The sequence below is a fragment of the Scatophagus argus genome, chromosome 13, assembly GCF_020382885.2.
Source record: "Scatophagus argus isolate fScaArg1 chromosome 13, fScaArg1.pri, whole genome shotgun sequence".
Classification (NCBI taxonomy): Eukaryota; Metazoa; Chordata; class Actinopteri; family Scatophagidae; genus Scatophagus; species Scatophagus argus.
This window is the reverse complement of record NC_058505.1, coordinates 4,808,343-4,831,137: the sequence shown is the minus strand read 5'-3', so window position 1 is coordinate 4,831,137 and position 22,795 is coordinate 4,808,343. Positions and strand designations below refer to the sequence as shown.

The 22,795-nt window shown below is 43.1% G+C and overlaps 1 protein-coding gene across 1 annotated transcript in view; it reads right to left on the bottom strand.

Moving 5' to 3' along the window:
• Positions 1-26: 26 nt before the first annotated feature.
• Positions 27-22,795, bottom strand: part of ak5 (adenylate kinase 5) — a 57,346-nt gene continuing 34,577 nt past the window's right edge. Inside the window, exons 9-14 of the mRNA XM_046408771.1 lie at positions 15,292-15,337; positions 14,855-14,899; positions 7,563-7,726; positions 2,995-3,111; positions 1,687-1,887; positions 27-769 (exon numbers count right to left, since the gene is read on the bottom strand). Coding sequence (XP_046264727.1) covers positions 704-769; positions 1,687-1,887; positions 2,995-3,111; positions 7,563-7,726; positions 14,855-14,899; positions 15,292-15,337 — 639 coding nt within the window. The 3' untranslated portion in view covers positions 27-703. The remainder of the gene's footprint in view (positions 770-1,686; positions 1,888-2,994; positions 3,112-7,562; positions 7,727-14,854; positions 14,900-15,291; positions 15,338-22,795) is intronic.

Here is a 22,795-nt window from a genome sequence, read left to right as displayed (position 1 = left end):
ACCAAAAAGCACACACTCGGAAATCCTCCATTTAGCAAATACGTTGGCTTTATTGAATGTTAAATACCAGACTCAAGCAAGCACCTGTACGAAGAGCTTGGAAACCAACGAATGCGTTAATTTTTGAACACTCTGAATTCTCCTCTGCTTTTTTTTATTGAACGCACAAAAGGCAGTTAAGCTTGATTGTAATTTTTGCATGCTTGTTACGATATAAAACACGATGCTGCGCGTGAGAGCATGAGCACACACTGACATTTCCACTTTCTAGCATGGCGGGAACCCTCCCTCTCTGAGCTCCTCTGGGAGGTGTGCGGGTGGTGGTGGTGGTGGTGGTGGTGGCAGAGACACTTCACTTTCAACTAGAAACATGCTCTCAGTCACAGCAGGGGGATGCTGTTTCCTCGGTACAGTTTGCCTGCCTCGGCCCGGCAGTCGGCAGCACATATTGAGGTCGATGTAAGAGAGAGAGAGACGATGAAAAGAGCTGAACCAAGCGCTTCTTCAGTGTCAAAAGCAGAAAGATCTCACCGATTGTTGGGAGCGTTTGGGGGTACATGCATACCACTGGAGTTCAGTGAGGTTAATGAGGTCTGGGGCAGGTGGGTGTGTGGGGTGGGCAGGTGGGTGTTTCCTTGGAGCGACACAGCAGAGAGAGGGGACTCCTGGACAGGGAGGCCACGTTGAGGAGATTGCAGTGTGATCAGAAGGTCTCCATCGCCTGGCAGATCTGGGCGAACACTTCATCTGGCGACCTCTCCGCGTCAATCTGCGGACGGACGGACAGACAAACAAACTGCCTGAGACGAGGCCTTTCAAAAACCATCAGTGTCTCAACGTGCAGTCGAGGACATCAGTCCGCTGCAGCGTAGGCTCCCAGCAGAATGATGACCTCAATATCTGCAGTGGCATTTAAGCACACACACACACACTCAGCACCTGGTGTGGCATTTAAACGTTCAAACAGCTTGCTTTAAAGGGACAGTTTAAAACAGGCAAATAGAAATTCTGTGATTATCTACTGACCTCGATGTCGGTGGAGACGTCAGAGCAGGAGCAAACAGCGCGTTAGCTCCTGTGCTAACACCCCCCCAGCATTCTGACATTAAAGGCAACATCTTTCAACTTTCTCCTAAAGTATGTTTGGCCGTTTACTTTCTTAAAATTGTTTTTAGGTTAATTAACGGAGTCAAAAACTGGCAAAGGAGAACAAAATTGATGATTTTCCTTAGTTTCTGATACAGATGGGAAACAAATTGAACAGGTAAAAAAAAAAACAAATAAATGACTAATCTGATGTGTGAAAATTAAGTGAACTGCATGCAATGTCCTTCACAGTGATTAAATCTCAACCCCTCTTCACCATCATCATCGTCAATACACTGATCAGCTGCAGGTTGCCACCCATATGTAAATGCCACATGTGTTCTGTGTGAACTTCTAAATGAAGCTTTGTTATATGCTTTACACTGTTCCCTTATAGTGCCGTGCATAACTTACTCAAATCTAATTTTCATACCTCGAAAAGGAATCGTAAGAACTGAACTACTCACCATGAGCCAACAAAAACAACATTTAGAGACATGGTGGACTTCAAGGCGTCTTAATATCGTGCCCATCACTGTGTCTTGTGCACATATCCTAACGTTTCTTTGCTTTTAAAATAAAATAAAAAAACAACCTTACCGTGTGCAGAACCTTTTTGTCTTCATAATAAGAAGCCACCGCCTGGTTGTCCCTGCAGAAGCTCTCAGCCTTCCTGTGCAGGACGCTATCTCTGTCTGAGACGGGGTGGAAGGTGGAGGTGGACCTGGCACGGCACTGCTGACGGCTGCTCATGGCGTCGGCCGAGCACTTCAGCAGGAACACGGCGCTGGGCTCCCCCACCTGACACAGGACAGGGACAGTCGGCATCAAGTCCAGCCGGTGACAGTTTGAGCTACAGGCCACATCCTCCCTTTTACTTAACACTGAGCACTATATAGACAAAAGTGTTCAGACAGGGGCTGCTCCTCGGGAGGTTGGGCTCGGCCCCTCATTTCCAGCATGACTGTGCCCCAGTGCACAAAGCAAAGCTCCATAAAGACATGGTTGGATGAGTTTGGTGTGGAAGAACTTGACTGGCCCACACAGAGTCCTGACCTCAACCCCATCCAACACCTTTGGGATGAACTGGAACGGAGATTGTGAGCCAGGCCTTTTGGTCCAACATCAGTGTGTGACCTCACAAATGCTCTACTGCATGAAATTCCCACAGAAACACTCAGAAAGAAATTTAAATGTTTTAAAATTAATTTCTCTGTGTTCACAATGTGGTGTGCTGTTCTATGCTCATGTCATGATCCACCTGCTCACCATTTGCACTGTTTACCTCACCTACTTGCACTACTCTGTACTAGAACCAGAACCATGTTTACTTTGCTTATTTTATTTTGTTTTTCTTTATTCTATTTGATCTTATTCTATTATTCTATATTACTCGTTCTTGCATTTTATGTGTGCACCAATCACTAAGACAAATTCCTAGTAATGTGAAACCTCTTCACTTACATGTCAACAAAGACAAGTCTGATTGTGACGGTGAGGAGTCCCAATACTTTTGTCTACGAAGCGTATGCTGCTGTTGTGTGCACATGTCATCCTGCATCTGTCAAACGGCGTCATTTTTCTCCCATTTGTTGCTTTTAGTGCCGAGCAAACCGTAATCACAATGAACACGACGCTTCTGTTGGTTCCCATTTTGTACCATTTCGCTCCTGCATAACACAATGAGTCACATTTCGTTCTTCACACTGATGCCGCTTCTGCATGTTAAACACGTCTCCAAAGCAAACGAGTTGCTTTTGTCTTTCTGCCTTGTCCCTTCACTGTGCTCCCCTTTGGGTCTGTGTGGGTGGCTGATTTAAGCTAACGTGTCTGCTGGCTTTCCCCCTCCTTTGTTCGTGTGCCTGACCGCATGTTCTGCTGCCTGCCAGCTCGCTCCGGCGCTCTGACCTTGGCCTCGTACTCCTGCGCCCGTCTCAGGTCTCTCGGGAAGCCGCTGATGACGAGACCTTTCCCCTGCCTCGCCGACGACTCCACCGCCTCACGCAGCAGCTCCAGCAGTGTGTCCTGGAGGAACACACACACACACACACACACACGAGCATTAATTACCCTGCAAACCACAGCTCGTGCTTCAGGTGTGAATCAACGTGGACGAGAGCGTGCGCACAGGTGCGACAGGTTGGAGGTAACGACAGAAGCAAATCTTCACAGTCAGACGCTGAAACCAGCCAACAGCACAGTATAATCAAGTGTATGTGGATGTGTAGTGAATGGCCTTCACTGCACATAACGGGTACTTGAAGGCAACACGGTGAGTTAGAGGGACGGAGGTTTTCCTCAGGAGCAGTTTGTATTTCTCCTACAGCACCTGGATGGATGGATGGATGGATGGATGGACAGATAATCCAGGAACAAACATGCACAACTTGTTTGTTGTTGTTGTTGTTCTGCTCTAAATCAACGCCCCAGCAGCACTGAAACTGTAGGTGAAACCAGTGACAGCGAGATTTATCTTAGCAGCTTCAAGTTACTTGTGTAACCGACTAAAAATAGATGAACAGCTTAACCACGGGCACGTAATTTCAAACTGATATTTGTATGAGTCTGGGGGTCCAATTGGACTAACGGTATGAGGATGGAGGGGAAACGTGTTGAAGTTTGTTTTGTTAATAATCAGGGGTCTCTTTGTCTCAGTGTCACCCATTAAAATAAATGAGAGTCCCGCTCGTTACTTACCTGTCAGCTCACTTGCTGCCACACTCACTTTATTAAGTAGGTTACAGTCCTGCAGCAGACCTCATACAAGTCATATTTGTGTGTAATAATTCGCCCTCCTCATTTGTATCAGTCAGGGCGGATGAGATATTCGAAACGCTTCCCAGTCTAATGACACAATTCGACAGCACTGCAAACCGCAGCCTTCAGAATGACCAAAAAGTCGATTCAATAATCAGATAATCCAAATCTCCAAAATTACAATGGTGTCAGGGCATGCAAATAGTTTGGTCTTTTTAAGATAACTCTTTCCAAAAAAGTCCATGGACTGAACTTCAAACAGCACAAACAAGACTGTCAATATTCCTCCACAACTAAACAATCAAACCCACATTTGAACATCGGAAACCATTCTTAGTTAAGCGTTTAATTCCTTGCACTTGTTGTAAGTCAGTTGGGATAAAAACTCAAGAAATTTAATGTTAAGTCAAGAAAACTAAAAATCAAATGAATAAACAGGAGCCAAACTTAAACAGCAGAGTCTGTCGTTTAATTTTAACCAAATGCTGCTGTTCACACAAACTGACACGACACAGGAAGTGCCGGTTGGGCTGCAGATTAAGACGGAGTTTCAGCTACAAATAAGTAAAGAAACGGGCCAAGTGTGTGATTTCAGCCCTCAGTTCAGGAAGCTTGTGGTGTGTTTTGAAGTGTTGAAACTCCTGCTTCATCATTTTATCTTAAATTTCAGATTAATCTTACATGAATATCTAAACTGCAGATGGCTCCTTGTGGCAGCTTTCACAAAGCTGCTGCTCAACATTAGGTTTTCCAGCTGATGGAGTCCAACTCCTCCGTCTCTCATCTTTTGCTCCTTTCCTGACAACCTGACAATCCAACAAGTTAAACTGAAGCGCTAGAAACTCCTGTTTTGCATCATTTCCTTCACGGCACTCACTGGTTTCCATTTGAGGCTGCAGTCAAATCGATGTGTCGGCGGTCGCGTAACCTGAAGATACGTGAGTAACAACCGCCGTCAGCGCGGCCTTGCAGAGGCATTAAATCATCTGTGACTTTTATTTGCATTTGTTGGAGACTAGGGAACCGCAACAGTGACAGTTTCCATGTTTTCATGAGAGACGAGGAAGAGGAGGAGGATGAGGAAGAAATGCAGCAGAAGTGAAGGAGCACAGAGAGCTGCTTCCTGTGTGCTGGTGAGGAGAGCTGAGCCTGAGCGGCCGTGGTTGGACGTAAATTCACCTTGTTTGTGTCGGTTACGCACACGGCGTGTCTGAAAAGCACCAGTGAGTAGAAAATAAATGTTGCAGAGAAATCAAAAACCAGCAGCCGCTAACCGCTTTCGCATCGTGGCCCTCGGACCCTGGATCGAATCGTGAGGGGCCTGGTGATTCCCACCCCTCCAGTCCGGTCACATCAATGTTTGTGACTCACTCAGGCTGAATGACACACACACACACACACACACCTGTGAACATGTGACAGCTGAAGGTGTATTTTGATGTCAAATGTCAGACTCTTGGAGCGTGCAGTTCGATGAAAAAGCTCCCTGACAGCAGCACGTGTGCGGACCAGGATTCACGAACACCAGCAGATCTGCTCATCATCTGGTCTCACACAGGTGTTCCCCTGCTGCTCCTGCTGGTTTGTATTGTTCCTTAGCACTAAGATGCACTGGATTTGACTGTCTGCGCTCACTGCGTCACTGTGGCCAAGCTGTTGTAGCCTTCATCTTTAGGTCTACGAAATGTAAGAAATTGTGAATTTGTTTGTGAATATATTTAAATTGCTCGTCACTACTCAACTCAACTTTACGTTTTCTATAAGACGGGGAAAGAAAGCAGAAGATTGTCACAGTTTAGAAGCTGCAACAAGCAGCAAAAAAAAAAGGTGACATTTAATTCTTGAAAAAATGACTTTGAATGATCAATCCATTACCCACATGGTTGGCAGTTAACTCTGAGAGTTGACTAATTGATTACCATCTAATAGTTTCATTTGGAAGCTATTAAATTTTGAGTGCATTCATTCGTGTGAGGCTAATGAAGCTTTGCATTAGCTTCGGCTGCTCGAGTCGCGCAGTCTAATGTCTGAACGGTCACTTTCCTCGATGCAAGAGTCTCTGCTTGAAATAAAGCTTTTGTGTTGATGACAAGTCGCTGAAGTTGTCACCTTTCCATGTGAGCACAGCCTGTAGTTGTTTCGAGTCAAATAGCAGCCGTTATTTCACTGTGAAGGTCTGCAGAAACTATTGGTGGGTCGTCGAGGTTATTCACTGGGGGCCAAAGTGCTCTGCTGTCGGCTGAAAATGTTGGATTATGATGCCGAACGCTGTGTGCCGCTGGACGCTGAATCCTGCCGCATTAATATGTTATTTTATTGGATTCTTGATGTTTTTAACAGATTTGCTCCCTTAAAGAATAAGACACTTTTTGTGACAAATTATCACTTAAAGAAGAGTATTTCTATGTGGTACATTTGTTGAAGTACTGTATTTACTTAACTAGAGTATTTCAGTTTGATTTTCTTTGCACTTTTACCGCATTTTAGAGGGAAATATTGTACTTTAATGTACTTCCCTACATTTGTTTACTTACTAGTCACCGTAGAAAAGATTTTACAAATAAAACGTGTGATCTGTTTGTCAGCAGAACATAATGTGATTGAAATGTGCTCTGCTGTAAGATTAAAATGCTGCTTCACATTAAAGCATCAGTAATGATACTCCAATAATATGACAGAATACTTAAAGACAATATAACTTCCTTAAGGGAGCTTTCAGTCTGACACTGACAATTTACTTTAATATTTTATGTTGCTGTTTATGGGCTACCTTGAATGCAGGACTTTTGCTTGCCAGGGCCGCCTGGTCCAGCGTGTGCACAGGTGCAATCTTGACTGTACGTCATTTCAGCTCCTTCTTCTATTTATTTAATCAGACCTTTGGCAGGAAAACAACTTATGTGGTATATCAGCATGTACAACAGCGAGCTTCACTCCTCAGTGACTGATGGAGGGATTTGCCTGCCTGCACTTTCTAACTGAACTTCGGCTACGCGTCTTCATGAAATGTGAAAGGTCTTGTCCATCTTGTCTAAGATGTTGTCGAAGGTGTTATTTTGTGCTCGCTGCTGACCCTCCCGTTGATCACCTGTCATTCAGACAATGTGTGTGGTTCTCTAACATCTCTGACCTCATGCTCAGTCAGACTGCAGTCACCTAAAATCCCGTTCTGGTGTGTGAATTCCAAACAAACCACTTGTTGAAGGCCGCACTTTGAAGACAGTATTAAAGAATGCAACATTTCTCAAACAAACAGACGAACATCATTAAAATTGCTAGTCTAATAATATGAAACTCCTCCTCATCTCTTGCACAAACATGCCAAAATGAGCACACAGCATTTTCATTGTGCTGTTGGTCTGATTCCAGCGTGATTTTAATTTACTGCAAAACTACGAGCAGAATACAATCTGAAGACGGCAAAGTAAATGAGAATAACACAGCGAACATCTTCCCACATGCTGTTCTCTTTATATTTCTACTCCATTACATTTTAGAGGGAAATATTGTAGTTTCTTGACTCTTAAATAGCAGCACATCAGTTATAATTTAACTTATTAGACTGACTCTGTGTTTGTATGTTTAGAAACATTACAGAAAATGTGAAATGGGGCTACGGAGCGGCAGCAGGGACAAAACACTTCTAACAACAGCAGCCTCTGCCGCCTCACTGCTCTGTGTGTGTAGCTCAAATGCATGGATGGCAAGGCAACACTGACCTCGGGCAGCTGCTCTCCCCCCTCCAGGACGTCCCGCAGGTGGCGCCCCCTATCGCTGTGGGACTGCAGCTCGGCGCACAGCAGCTCGCCCAGGGTGATGCGACGCAGGCCGAACCGCTCCTCCATCCGCTCGCACTGCACAGATTTCCCTGAGGCTGGCCCACCTGAGAGCGCACACACACACACACACACACACACACACACACACACACACACACACACACACACACACACACACACACACAAGCAGGCATCAGCCCATCTTTACAGACAAGCAATCACTGAGACAGATTACAAAGTGAGATGAGGGAATTTGAGAGGTGAAAGAAGAGAATGAAAGAGGGAGGCAACAGGAAATGGATGGCTTGTGTGTGTGTGTGTGTGTGTGTGTGTGTGTGTGTGTGTGTGTGTGTGTGTGTGTGTGTGATCACAGGTGTGATTCATTGTCAGGGTAACCTACATCACACAAACACAGGTTAGCACTTTAATACTAATGAGGTCCCCTTTGGCACCTCAGCCAAACGTAAGTCGGTGCTGAAATATTACTGCACTGTACTTAAGCACAAATCTGAGGTATTTGTACGTAAGTCACGTTACTTTATACTTCTACTCTACATTTCTGTCATGTCCTTAAAGAGGGACTAGCATCCCTCCGTCCCCATGTGGCATCATGCTCACATGCATAATCTGGTCTGAAAGAACCCATGCTGGTCCTCACAAAGATCACAGACAAAGCAAGAAAAAACTGTTTACAAGTCAGCCACTGTTTAGTAATTCAATTTTACTTGATTTCCTTTAAAATATTCAAAGCATTTTGGCAGCCTGAGCAGCCTGTCTGCCGCGCTGTGGGCTCTGCAGGTGTTTTATTGTAGGTTAGCTGTATTACACGGCCATGAAGCCGTGTGAAGCATCAGTAGGAAGCTGTGATTTATCATAACCAGCCTTGAGCCCAGTAATGGACCTCAGGATGTGCTTCACATCAGTCAGCATTCTCCTCCAGTGTCCTCCGCCAACATTCATAAACAAACATCCTCATCACCATTTCTTCAGCGAGCACTGTAGGATACGAGCTTGGTTCGCCCGTGGGACGACCGTGACCGTCAGAAAAGGTAATCCAGGGGTGGGAGCAGTTATGTATTCATTCATTCAGCACATATTCACTGACTTAATATATTTTACCAGCCTTAAAATACTGCGCAGCTCCCCCATGTCTGCTTTCCAGAGGGATTCCTCTGCTGCTTGACACCTTTGCCAGGAAGTAAAATAATGACCCACTTGCGAAGGCCCTCAGAAGCTTGTTAGGGTAGTTAGTCGGGTCGACTCTGCTGTATAAACTGCCTCTGTGGGCAGAGAGACTGTTTGAAATGTACATGAACGGCCCTGGAGAGTCAGGGCTTTAGACAAGGTGAAGTGAATTTGCAATGTGTTCTGTTTTATACTGCATTATAGATAAATGTGCTGAATTAAATAGCTCATGTGTCATAAATACAAGATTTATTTATTTATTTTTTGTCCTCATGGAAAAATGGGATCAATTCAGCTTCAGTCAAAATCTGACAATCTGAGATAACTGACTTGAGTTAATCAAGCCAGTTTGAAAACCCAACAGATTTGGCTAAAATTAAGTTGACAGATGGATCACTATAATATTTGGACCTAAACTGTGTAGCACTACTGTTAGATCTCAGTGCAGCATTTGATACGGTTGATCATCCACACAAACTTCTGGCAGGATTTCATTCTGATTTGTTCAACAGAACTCATGTACCTCATCCTAATAAGCTGACTCTTCCACCGTCACATCTGGCGTACCTCAAGGCGCCACTCTGGGTCTTCTTCCCTTCTGCATTGTTACCCTTATGTGAAACTTTTCAAAACTATGGCCTCCATTTCCTTTGAGTCTGCTTTGATACGTGCAAAGTCAGCCAAGTAAATCCATCAGTCTCCCAAATCTTCACACTTGCCTGCCTGTAATTAAATGTCTTATTATTGAAACTACACTCAAATGTATTTAAAGATGTCTCTCTGGATGTTTTCATGCACGCTTATCACTTGAATCATCAATTCCTTCTCAAGTTAAGTTAAATAGGCACTGCCCCCCCTCTAGTTTCTCTACCGACATTCAGGTAGGAGGAGTTTATATCTGAGAAACCAAAACCATCTCACCATGTGTGAGCAGCTCGGTCACAGCGTCGTCCTTCATAAGAGCCAAAGTGACAGATGGATTGTATCAGATGGAGCCGAAGCCAAGGATGGATACAAGGCAAAGAGGGCAAAGAACCATATAGAGGAAAAAAAACCTCGTTATAGTTAAATTTTTGTATCCATTCCCGTTACACAATTTGTTTCCCCTCAAAGCTACAGCAAGTAGTACTTAATATGTAGAAAAAGTAAATCAGGCTAAGTGACAGATGGGCTGCAGACGAGACAAGCTTCTCGCCTCCAATAACCGTCATCAGTTTCCGGTGTTACTGACCATCGCTGGCAAATTGCAACGACTGAGGGACTCTGATGGGCTGCTGTCGACCATAGAGGAATACAGAATTACAGCAGTCTTACCCAGTAAAACTCAGCTGCAGCGGTTGCCTCTTCATCCTTCATACGACACCAAATTGCAAAACCGCCACTACATCAACCCAGAACGTCAATAAAACAGCCGATATTACTCCTCACACCAGCAGCAGGCTTCTCAAATCTGAAATCTAAGTCTGATTGCAGGGGCAATTTTCTGCAGACAGGAAAGAAGCCTGAAGTGAGAGAGCGAAAGAGCAGAACATGAAGGGGGGAATGTGGCAACAGAGAGGAAACCTCGCTTTAGCATCTCCTCCAGGCATCACCACCAACATCGCTTTTCCACCAGTTATTATGTTCACAGAGGTTTTTGATGGGTAAACCCGCATTAAGTAAAACCAGCTAAAACTCTCCCCACTTTTCAATCAAAGATGTGTAAGATTTGTTCCTGAACGGATTTAACAGCATTTTATTCAGTTTAACAAGTAATGTCAGCTCCTAATTTAGCTTTTAATCCTGTTAATTCCACCTCTACGAGTCGTCGAGCAAATCTTTGATGATTGGCAACTCAGCACCAAATTTTGCAATAAATCATGAACTGAAATGCTTCTTAAAGAATTTCAACTGATAGCAAAAGAGACTAATGAGCTTATTTATTTTTTATGTTTTCAGTGTTGCAACTTCTGCACCTCCACAAGTCTTACTTCAGAGCTGCTATAAACTCCTACAGTGCTGCTCTTTCTCTTTCCTCCCCCATATTACTACATCAGCCCTTAAAGAAGCATCTCATCAGCATCTCAGAGGGCGGCCAAATGGTCAGCAAGTGACTCTGAGCGCCTCTTCACCAGATTAAAGAGCAAAATCTAACAGATTAGCAGCAGCTGCAGCAGTAGAGGAGTTGGGATCAGAGCGATGGCGGCAGGTGCGGGTTGTCCAGGGGACATTCACTTATTTATTATTTAAAAGCGAGGAGTCCTCGTGCTGCGTCAGGGAGTCCTGAGACAGCGTTTTCAAAGTCAGCAGCGTGTCTGACGTTACCACGGCGGCTGGAGAGAAAACGTGTCCTGGGAGGCGACGCGAACACGATCACACAGTCAGGATATCTGATGCGTCTCTCTGATGGCACACTGCCTCTGCCGCTGCCTCCACCACATCATGAGTCATCAGAAGTGGAAGCTGAGTCACTTTTCGTACACTCCGCATCAGACACTGACAGCCGTAGTTCCCTTACATAATTTAGTTCTTGCAGTTCCTTGCAGTGAAGCACTTTGTAACTTTGGTTTTTGAAAGGGCGCCTGAAACTTTGAAAATGCTCTCAGGATAAAAAAAAACTGAGGGTTTTGATCCAAGCAGCTGTGAAAGTTTAACAGCCAACAGACACCTTTTGTGATTTTCATGCATTACATTATTTGCAAAATTTGCAGTCACAAAAACAGTGTGTTGATAACAACATTAAATACATAAATGGGTGATTTATGAGGATTTGATGCTTGCAGTGAATTTGAGCATAATGTTTTAGAGGATCGTACTGGCAGCCTTTATTTCTAAAGCTGCTTTAAATCAATACTTTGTACTGATAAGGGGTCAGGGGTGACAGGTAGCGAAGAATCCACAGAGGATCATAACCCAGTTCTGCATCTTTCATGCTTAATGTTTGATGCATCTTTAATGTTTTGGATTCTCTCATCATTGCTCTCATTTTCAGCAGCAGCAGGCAGCTGCTTTCAGCAAAAAGAAAAGAAAGAAAACCTGCTGAAACTTCCTGCTCAGCAGTGGAAACACAGCGAAGCGTTCAGCAGATCCTTTAGGACACAGTGTAGACCAAAAACTCATTTTGTTCTTATTGGTATATTATTATTTTCTAGCCTTCTTTTTGAAAACAGTATCCTCAGCTTCTGAAAAGATGCGACTGCGATCCATTGCGACATGTCTAACATCAGTTTCCATAGCGCTGCTGGTCTGTGAGGTGTTGCACATAATGCTGTTAGCAACCTGCAGGCGGGACGGCGGGGAGGACTGAGGAGGACTGAAACAGTCCAGCCACAGCAGGAAGCAGTGACGGCGCTCAGCTCTTATCAGCTGAATGAAATCACATGACCAACCTTTAAATATGAGGTATAAAATCTGCTCAGGACACACATTTGACAAAATATGTCACTTTATCTTTTACATTTGAGTCTGCTGTAAACAGCTGTTTATAGCCGTATGGAACAAAGCAGATTTACTCAAACACTGTACTTAAGTCTGAGTTTGTGGTACTTGTGCTTGAGTATTTCCATTTCGTGCTGCTATATATATATAAGTTATCACTGCCACGTCATCATGTTGTCATGTCTGAGACGTCTCTGACTTTTCTCCTTTAAACGTATGCAGTTAAATATGTCTTGTCCCAAAGAAAAAATAAATCATTGAAAAAAATTTGTTTTTTCTTATCTTTCAATGATTCAAATTAATCATCTCATGAGTATTAGTATACTATAGTATTAATAACCTAACAGTGTGAAATATAATAATATCTAATTCACAGAACAAGTACTTTTACCTTTGACACTTTCAGAATGTTTTGACTATAAAGTCCATGTGTTTACTTGTAATGAAGTACTCACACATCGTGGTATTGGTACACATTGTGGTATTGGTACACATCCATCACTGCGAGGTTGATGTTTTCTTCCAATTATGTGTCCCGCCGGGAGAAAACTCAGTCAAACCGTGCAATACAAACCAGTGGACGGCTGTCATGTTGGTTTTAGCACCAACGCATATAATGTGTGTGTGTGTGTGTGTGTGCGTGTGTGTGTGTGGAAGACTGCACTGAGTCAATAATCTTTTAACGACTGTATCTTTAGTATTTTTCCACTGCAGTGAAGTAAATGGCGGTTAATGGAGACTCTGTGTGTCCCAGATCTCTCATTAACCTTCATCTCGCTGTCCCGTCTTCAATTAGCAGCCTGAGCCACGCTGTCTTACAGCATACTAATTGATCAGGAAAACACAGCATATTCTGCCTCCTACCAAGTACATTTACTCATCTGCTGCACCAGAGCACGAGTGTTTGTGTATTTCAGTTTACTTTCACTTTGCTACATTTCAGAGTGGGTTTTTTTTGTTTTTTTTGTGAAGGCCTGGCCAAAATGACAGTGTAACATGGGTACCACAACATTTATTTAATAGGTTTTTAATTAAATAATCACATTAGACATTTTATATGTAACAGTCGTTTCACATACTCGCATTCAACCAACTCTAACTAGGGAATGTCTGACATAACATTTGACATTAACTTTCCGTTTATCAAATTCTGGCAAACTTTCAGTCTCCTTTCAGCCCCAACATAGGATTTGATTTTAGAAATTATCTAAAAAGATTTAGCGCATTTTCTCAGGCTGTGCAGACACAGTTAATGCTTCAGGTGTACTGAGAACAGGAAACTCGCCCCAAACTGACACAGAGGCCTAATAATAATACGCAAATCACTGCAGGGTGCAAGACTGCTGAAAACCAACACTACAAGAAAAACTAACATGTGCACACTGACTCTGATTTTATCCAAAGACTGTGATCCCAGCTGGAGCCTCGCAAGGTTCATATGTTTAATTAATGATTACAAGAATAAATGTCTTTTAAAACCATTAAAACTATCACATGTAATAAGTAACAGCAGGAGATGACAAATACATCACTATACTCCACCCTGCACTACCTCACTTTTGGACTACCTCCAGAAAAATATTTATTTCACTTATTTTATTTTGTGTTACCTTATTCTATCTTTTATCTATTTTATTTTATTCTTCAAATTATATGTTACTTGTTACGTTCTATGTGTGCACCAATCACCAAGACAAATTCCTAGTAATGTGAAACCTCTTCACTTACATGGCAATAAAGTCTTTTCTGATTCTGATTCTGATTCTGATTCTGAGACGCAGGAGCTGCATGATGAATAAACATAAAGTGTTAATGGACGAAACCTATGAGATTCCCAACAGTAATGAAACGCAGTCAGACTCAGATAAAACACTACACTTTTTCATGTGAACTTTTCAACGAGGACTTGGTGTAAAACTTGTTTCACTTCACAGTTTTAGGTCTTCTGCTGCTGCTATTCTCCTCATTTAATAATCAATTTCTTGTTTTCTGGCAGTGAACGGTTGAAACAAGCTCTGAAATTGTGCGGGGACCATTTTTTTTATGCTTCAACTTTTTTAATTGCTTCATTAAGTTTCTGTCTCTCGTCGGTGTGAGAACCTGTGAGAACAGACATCCGTCATTTCCCCCCCTCCGGCGATGCTCCTGAACGCAGCTTTTTCATCAGTTGCAAAAATAATGTCAGAGCAGCTGATCAACTGCTCTGTGCTGTTCTGTCTCTTTCTGTTGTTCTGTCTGTGTGTGTGTGTGTGTGTGTGTGTGTGTGTGTGTGTGTGTGTGCGTGCATGTGCATGTGTGCGTGCATGTGTGTGCGTGTGTGTGTGAATGACACTAGTTTAAATAACAGCCAGCCCAGCAGTCAGGAGCCGCTCATTATTATTGTACTGCTGCTGTGTGTGTGTGTGTGTGTGTGCGTGTGTGCGCACGTGTGTGTGTGTGTGTGTGTGTGTGTGTGTGTGTGCATGTATGTGTGTGTGAATAAGACTAGTTTAAATAACAGCCAGCCCAGCAGTCAGTATCCGCTCATTATTATTGTCCTGCTGCTGTGCGTGTGTGTGTGTGTGTGCGTGTGCATATGCATGTGTGCGTGTGTGTGTGGCTGAGCACCCCACTCCATTACATGTACGTACCTATCATGAAGATGACCTTTGGTTTCTTCTGTTCTGTGCAATAACCTGTCAGAGGAAAGGAAATCAGGGTTTAGTATTGATGCAGATCAACACACATGAGGCATACCGTACTGTACATGCACGCACACACATGCACACACACACACACACACACAGGGCTGCTGCAGGGAGAAGTTCATTCAGGCACCTGGTGAATAGCAGTTACGTGACGTGTGTGGCATTTACTGAGATGGAACAACAGGTCTGTGATGAGATGCTAAACGCAGTCGGCTGCTGGTTTATGGCAGAGGTGGATGAATAAGTGACTGCAAATAAAAGCGTCGGCGATAAGATGTGGTGGCGTGTTGTGCAGCCCGTAGAGGAAGGGCTGGGCGTGTGTCCATGTGTTTGTCTGTTGAGAGTTTGCAGAGACAAAATCACTCATTTCATCGACTCACTTTCTGTGGTTCCTTCAGCGTATCCGACTTCCTCTTCCTCATCAGCCTGGGAAGAAAGAGAGACTCGGATGAACAACCGTCCTGTTTTCCTCGTCTTCAGTGTGTTGTGTCGCCTATGAGCTTTTGTCACAATGGCTGTCACCCATTCTAAGCATATTCGAATAAGAAATCGAGATGAAACACGTGACAGATACTGCATGGCCAAAAGTATGTGGACACTAGGGACAATTAGTCAAGTAGTCAGTTGTTCCACTGGCAAACAAATTAAGTAACTGTCAACTGTGTGATAACCGACTGACCATCAAAGCCACAAACCTTTTTTCTTCTTCCAGTTTCTAAATTGTGAGGGTTTTTCTCATTTTTGGGGGGTTTTTGGGTTCCGAATTGTTGGCTTGACATTTTAAGATGTCACCTTTGGATTTAAGATTTCATGATGGGGTTTTTCACTCTTGTCTGGTATTTCATAGACAAAACCAAATGGTAACAACCGACAACCTCCTCAGTGCTTTACATTTCCAACAGGTTGTGGTCCCTTGAAATTCTTTTCCTCCTCATCCATCACAAATTATCAGCCATGTTGTCCTCTTTTTTGCCTCTTGTCTATATCTTTGTGAAAGGTCTAACTTGCATTAGACTAATCTGAGAACAAAACTACGACTAACACAACCTTGACACGCGCTCTTGTTTTAAATACAACTGTATGGTTTAAAAATTAAAATTAAGACCACGAGCATGACGTATTCATACGCCTCTGGCCAGATAGCGTTGAGACAAAGAGACAAGAGTAAATTAAACATGAAACACAAGAAGAAGAGAGTTTAAAGTTAAAAAAAAAGAGAAAGAATAAGGCAGAGCGCTAAGTAAACCCTCAGTGTCCCTGAAGCACACACATGGGCTGAGCCTGGAGGACTGGACTGAAACCTTCAGCAGCCTCATTCACTGAATCATCGTTATGGAGACACAGAAACATGTCAAACTACAACCGGGGCACAAAAATTGGCTAAAAGACATTTTCCACTTGATTTCTGGTGCTTCAAGAGGAAATCTGATTGATTCATTTCAGGCATGCTGAGTGTCAATTATTTCAGATATTTGAAACCCTTAAAAAAAAAAATCTCCCAAGTCCCTTTGCTGCAGGTTTCCATGGTTATCCTCCTCAGCTTTGGCCATCTGTATCACTCTGGCACAAATAACCTGCTAATGACTCCAATGTTATCATTAAAAAATCATGAATTCTTATGATGTAACAGCCTGGTGACTCACTGAAAAAAGAAAAAGAAAAAAACGTGCAAAATGAATATTAAGTCGGGGATCACTGCTGATCTTTGTGAGTGTACAGAAGAGGATCACATTCAGAGCCTCGACCGAGATAGAAGCACAAATCCTTTTAGCTTTGCTAAGCCAGAAATTCATTTGGTCTTCATTTAGAATAAGCTTTGCGCTTTAATAAACGCAGATAAATCGCTCCTTGAATTTAACTGATCACTGAAATAGTTCACAGTATAGCGGCCATAATTAGCATTTTTATACTCACGGTGGATCAAATGACTGTGCGTTTGGTAAAACATGCTGCTTGTAGGGATAAACACGCAACAAGTTATCACCTGAGTCTGCAAATCCCCACAGCTCAATGCTATCATTGAACACAACACTGACACATTTTCACCTAGACATTTGATACAGCGAAAGTGTTTGAAATATTCATAAATAAAACTGGTTGACACGTCTCCACTTCCTGTTCTGTACTGGTGATGTCATTTGGAGCCAGAGTCTGCACATTAGCTATTGGGCGGTGGAGCGACAGGGTCGAGTGCACACCTACAGACCTGCCTGACCCAATCACAAGCAGACCCCCTTTTTATAGCATCAAATAACTAATTAAAACCAAACTTACTTACATTGCTAATTGCTAACTACACATTTGCCCTCACTGACCTGCAGTCATCAAGTGCTTATGAACCTTGAAGAGAAAAGTTGAGACAAGTCATACAGTTTGCAGGAGAACCGACTCCTTCTGCTGCCAACAGAAATTGTGGGTTTCATAGGAAGAGTTTAGCGGGCTGGAGGGGGTGGAAGGTTTTGTATTGTGTAAGTTCAAATTCCCTGCTGCAGATTTAATCTTTATGGCACTTCAAACAAAATGCAGTGTTCAACAGCAGACACCCAAAATGTAGTAATCCAAGTATTTCAAATACAGAGCAGAGGTGATAGCTATTAATTTAAAAGAAGGAAGGAAAGACCAAAGAAAGGGAAGGAAATAATTATGCTGAAAGGATGATTATATAATCGAAACAAATTGGGACAATTTGGGGGAACAATTTTTCAAATGTTTAACTCCCACGTGCCTAATGGACTCTGTGGTTAAGAGCTGTCTCATTTCTATTCAAGTAAAGATGAGGCAGAAATAGTTCAGAATTCAAATGTTAATGGGTCACCTAAAAGGCACGTAGAAACTCATCAGACATGACATGAACATGAGTTATGAGACTTTAAAGATCCTTTAAAAGTTAGATACTGACAGGTTTCCAGATGTACTGGAGGAGAAATATGAAATTGCACAAGTAAAGTAAAAGTACTTGGATTCTGTGTGCTTGAGTAAATGTACTTTTATGTCGTCCTGCAGCTGGAGGAGTATCAGATCATCATCGCAGCCATTTAGAACACTTTTACACAAAAAAAAGTAATTAGTAACATAATGAACTAGATGACGATCGGTCTTCACTTAAACAATTCAACAAGAAGAAAAGAAATAAATAAATAAAATTCGGCTCCTGAATAGATGTTGTTTATCCCAAAGCTTTCCACCCTTACAGGTGGAGTGTCAGTGCATGTTACTGCAGTGATGCTGTGTGAAATACAAATTCTCCTCCTGTTCTCATTCTGTGCCCAAGCGATGAAACTGACTTGTTTTGTAGCCCCGTTTTAGCAGTATGGAGAGAACTGACTGTCAGTCAGCGTCTGGAAGCAGCTTGGCATCATCTGCAGACAGACGACTGAAGGAAAGACAAAACCCCCTGACATTTTTGACCTCGCATTCCTCTGAAGCCGGCTTCTAACGGTTGTGATGTCGACGTGTTTCTGTTTGCTGAGGGGTCGGCGGTCACATGCAGCAGAGACCCAGAGTGAAGCAAAGCACAGCTCTGTTCGTGTTAAAATGAATGCCGTCAGTGTGGGGGAGTGCTGGGCGCCAACGACGAGCCAGCTCGACATGTGGGTACACCAACTGGTCTGATGAGTCAGAGAGAGGAAGAAACACATGCACGGCACGAATCGCTCACACGTGACGAGACATGAACATAAACACACACACAAACACAAACTCCTCATTCCTGAGAAGTTCACGCATGCTGTATGCTGGTGATGAAAGAAATGCTTTTATTTTGGAGTGTTTATGTGGAGTATTTCCACGGTGAGGTATTAATATGTTAAGTAAAAGTTCTGAACATTTTGGCTGACTTTCAGTGGCAGAATTTATCTCTCAGCCTTCATTTCTGCCAATAGTTCGTTTGCATCAGGCCGTCCCTGTGAGTCACCTCTGAGTCCTCTAATCAAACAAGCTGTGTCTGTTGCCCTCGACTCATTATATCCAAACCTCAGGGCCGCGACATTGGACTGTCACGTCTGTCAAAATGTATCTGGAGATGCTTGGGTGGGCTGAAGAACACTCTTCATGACTGTGCAGAAAGCAGCTGTGTGACGTCCTGCACACTTCTGATGGAGGTTCGTTTGAACTGATCAGCTGTGTGGCTTTGCTGAAACAAGGTCAGCTTTAAGTGGGTTGTATCATTTACCTCAGGTTTCCTCAGGCTGGCTGCACATCACAGATTTTGTATTTGTTCTATAGTTTGCCAACAGGAACAGGTTAAAAATGATTGAGAACAAATAAATTGTTGCTTGTCAGTAAACTACCAAACAGACGTCTGGCAGAACTTGGGACCTACGTGATGATTGAAGGAAAGAAGGGAAAGAAACATTTCTTTACTTTAAGTAAAAGTACAAATACATTGATTTAAATGTTCTCCATTCATATTTGAAGTATTATCAGCAAAATGTACTTTAAGTACACTATATATGTCAAAGTACTGGGACACACTTCTTTATTACTGACTTCAGGTGTGGCATGGGGCTGTTTTTCAAGGTTTGGGCTCCTGACTTCCAGTGAAGGGAAATCTTAATGCTTCAGCATACCAAGACATTTTGGACAATGCTATGCTTCCAACTTTGTGCCAACAGTTTGTTGAAGGCCCTTTTCTATTCCAGCATGACTGTGCCCCAGTGCACAAAGCAAAGCTCCATAAAGACATGGTTGGATGAGTTTGGTGTGGAAGAACTTGACTGGCCCACACAGAGTCCTGACCTCAACCCCATCCAACACCTTTGGGATGAACTGGAACGGAGATTGTGAGCCAGGCCTTTTGGTCCAACATCAGTGTGTGACCTCACAAATGCTCTACTGCATGAATGGGCACAAATTCCCACAGAAACACTCCAACATGTTGTGGAAAGCCTTCACAGAAGAGTGGAAGCTGTTAGAGCTGCAAAGCTGTCTGTGTGTTTACAATGAGACGTCATTAATGTCCCTGTTGGTGTAATGGGCAGGTGTTCCAATACTTTTGTCTATATGAGCACTTTAATTTACTGTAGATGTAAATGTACTTAATTACTTTCACCTCTCCAGAGGTGAAATGTATTTAGTTATTAAGCCAGAGTTATGGTTGTAGAGGTTTGCTTCAGTCCCACGTGGGTCATTCTTGGATACTTGACTTAACTGCCTAATTGGAGAAATCCTGAAATAACATTTACATGGTTTCAATTTAGCAAGATATTCATGGGAACAGGAAATCACACCATAAAAATGGATTCTGAATGAAATGCGAGGCACGTCCACATTAGATGTTGTTTCATCGGGAATAATTCAGAGGTGGGGAAAAGCAAGAAATAATTGGAAGAAAATGTCCATGAGATTTGACACCAGACACCCAAAAATAGTCGCTCTGCCCTTCTGTCCGGCTCCTCTGCCACATTCTGTGGACCAGCGAACAAAATCCACCTCCGTCTCATATCTGTGGCCACAAATATGGGATGACAAGGCTGCACGGCGTCTTCGTTCCACTTCACAGAAAGCAGAGTCACTGCTCGCCACAGGAAGTGCTGCCCAACAGGGACGTCGCCAGCTTTTCTTTTCTGTGTCTTTTCTTTGTCTTCGAGCTGCTCAGTGGTTTCTTCTAAGAGGATTACCACCGTATTGTGTCGATGGACCAGGCTTTATCCTGTCTCTGAATGTGTCAGACATCGCTCAATAATGATTGACCGGCCTTGCTACTTCACTTTTATCTGGCATGACAAAGAGTGTTTTATTAGGACATGACGGCAGGCCGTGGAGCCCAGGAGAGATGCAGCTGGACGATGGCCAGCAGGAGGCGCCTGGCTGTGCGAGTTAATGTTTGTGAACCACGACATGCTCTGTGGACACTGAACAACACCTACCAATTGAGTCTGAAGGTGGAGAAGTGTAGCCTTCGATTAGTCAAGCGTCTGCAGCAATTTAATTTCACATCGTGCGACTGCAATACTACAATAATCTGACCGGATGATGAACAGATCTGATATCTGTATTTGACAAAACAGTCTGAGTGTGAAGGTCATTTATTAGCTGCTCTGGAGCTTTCATGATCTATCATTGATCTTTGTAACAGAAGCGGTTCTGAAATGTCCAGATGTGATGTCTCTGTTGCATGTACAGCAGTGAAGGAGAGTAGCTGGCCTACTGCGTCGAGGTACTTCATTTAAGTGTAGCCTGTCCAGTCTGCGCTACTTAATACTTCTACTCCATGACATTTCAGCGGGAAATATTCTTCACGGCATTTATTTAAATGTCAGAGTTCCACATTACTTTAATTTTAAGTGTAAAACATATCAATTTATTAAATTTGATGATTGTTAGTAGTTTAAATTCCCTCATATCCACTCAGTCGTTGTGTTTTGTGGTGCTCTGATGGGATTCATCGTGTCTTTATGGAACGATCGTGATAAAGTCGCCAAAAGTCCTGCAACGAAACTAATAGGAAATCCCCTGAAAAGAAAAAGAATCAATTCATCTTTCCACACACAATAATAACTTGTGTGTTATTAAATTATTATCTCGTGTGCATAAGATAAAACAGTGCCATCTTTCGTGACCTTGAAGGCTCAAAACACTTTTGATTTATGAGTATCCTGAAACAGCGACCGCAGGCCTTTTTCATTGCAGTCATTTTCTATCTCACCGGAGTAAAAATGCAAGTCATACACTAACATCAACACCGGCTCTGTTTTGTTCGGGTTCATACCATGACAGTGTAACAGTGACACATACACAGTAGCAGAGCCCTGAAACCGGAGCTGCTAAACAGAATTATTCATTTTAACCGTGTAAAGCAAATTCCAAGATTTCTTTCACAACACATTAAACACGTCAGAAAATAGCTGGAAAACATGTGAAAAGAATGTGAACTATGTCATAAATGAGTTATGGAAGCACTTTTTACAATTTTAGAGTCAGGATTTTCTGGGCGTGGCTAAACGGTGGCACGATGACGCAACTGAGCCATACTCACATAACTCCGCCCCCAATGCGCTGCCACTCGTTAGCATCGGCGCTTCTCCCGCCAGTTAGTGCAGTACGCATTTTCGCTAGCTAGCTAGCTAGCTATGCATCCGCCCTTCATATGCATCTTCTCTGGATGCCAGAACAGCTCGGTCACCTTATTTAAATTTCCAAAGGATGATGAGATGAAGATGAGGTGGACTGATTTTGTCAAGAGTCACACTGACGGAGAGTTGAAGATAACTACAAACACACGTCTCTGCAGTGATCATTTCACACCCGGCAGCTTTACAAACTTTCTCCGGAGACAGTCCGCTGATACTGGTGGATGGAGCCTAACCGACTACCTCCATAAGCGGCCTCCATCTTCTTGTCGAGGCAACATCCGCTACCAACGGTGGGCCCGCCAATGAATGTAAGTTGCATTGCGTCGCGTGCCTATGCTGTAACCGTCATCAGGTGTGACGCCATAATGTGATTTAATTTTTCATTGTGTAGCCGAGGATATTTTAAATACAGCGTTAGCTCATGAGAATACGTGTAATTCTAAACTGGCAACATTCCCTGAGGTGAATTCGGATGAAATCACACTGCTAAACTACTGTGGGTAACTTAATGTTTTATGTCCATCAGTCTTAGCTTTGACGAGGAATTATAGAGGGAGTTACTCTGTGTTTGTGGCTAATGCCAAACTTGGACTGAAGGATGCCTAGCCTTCACTCACCACATGTGGGTCTGTTATTTACCACTCAGACAGCCCTGAATGATTAAAACATATCGCAAAGTATGTAGAATAAGGTTTAAAAACGGTGAAAAAACAAATGAGCAGTGCTGTCTCGCACTTGGTTATGTTGAGTGTTATGATGTGATCCTCCACAGTGGCAGGCTGGTTAGGAGTCTGTGCTTTGGTTCCCAGTT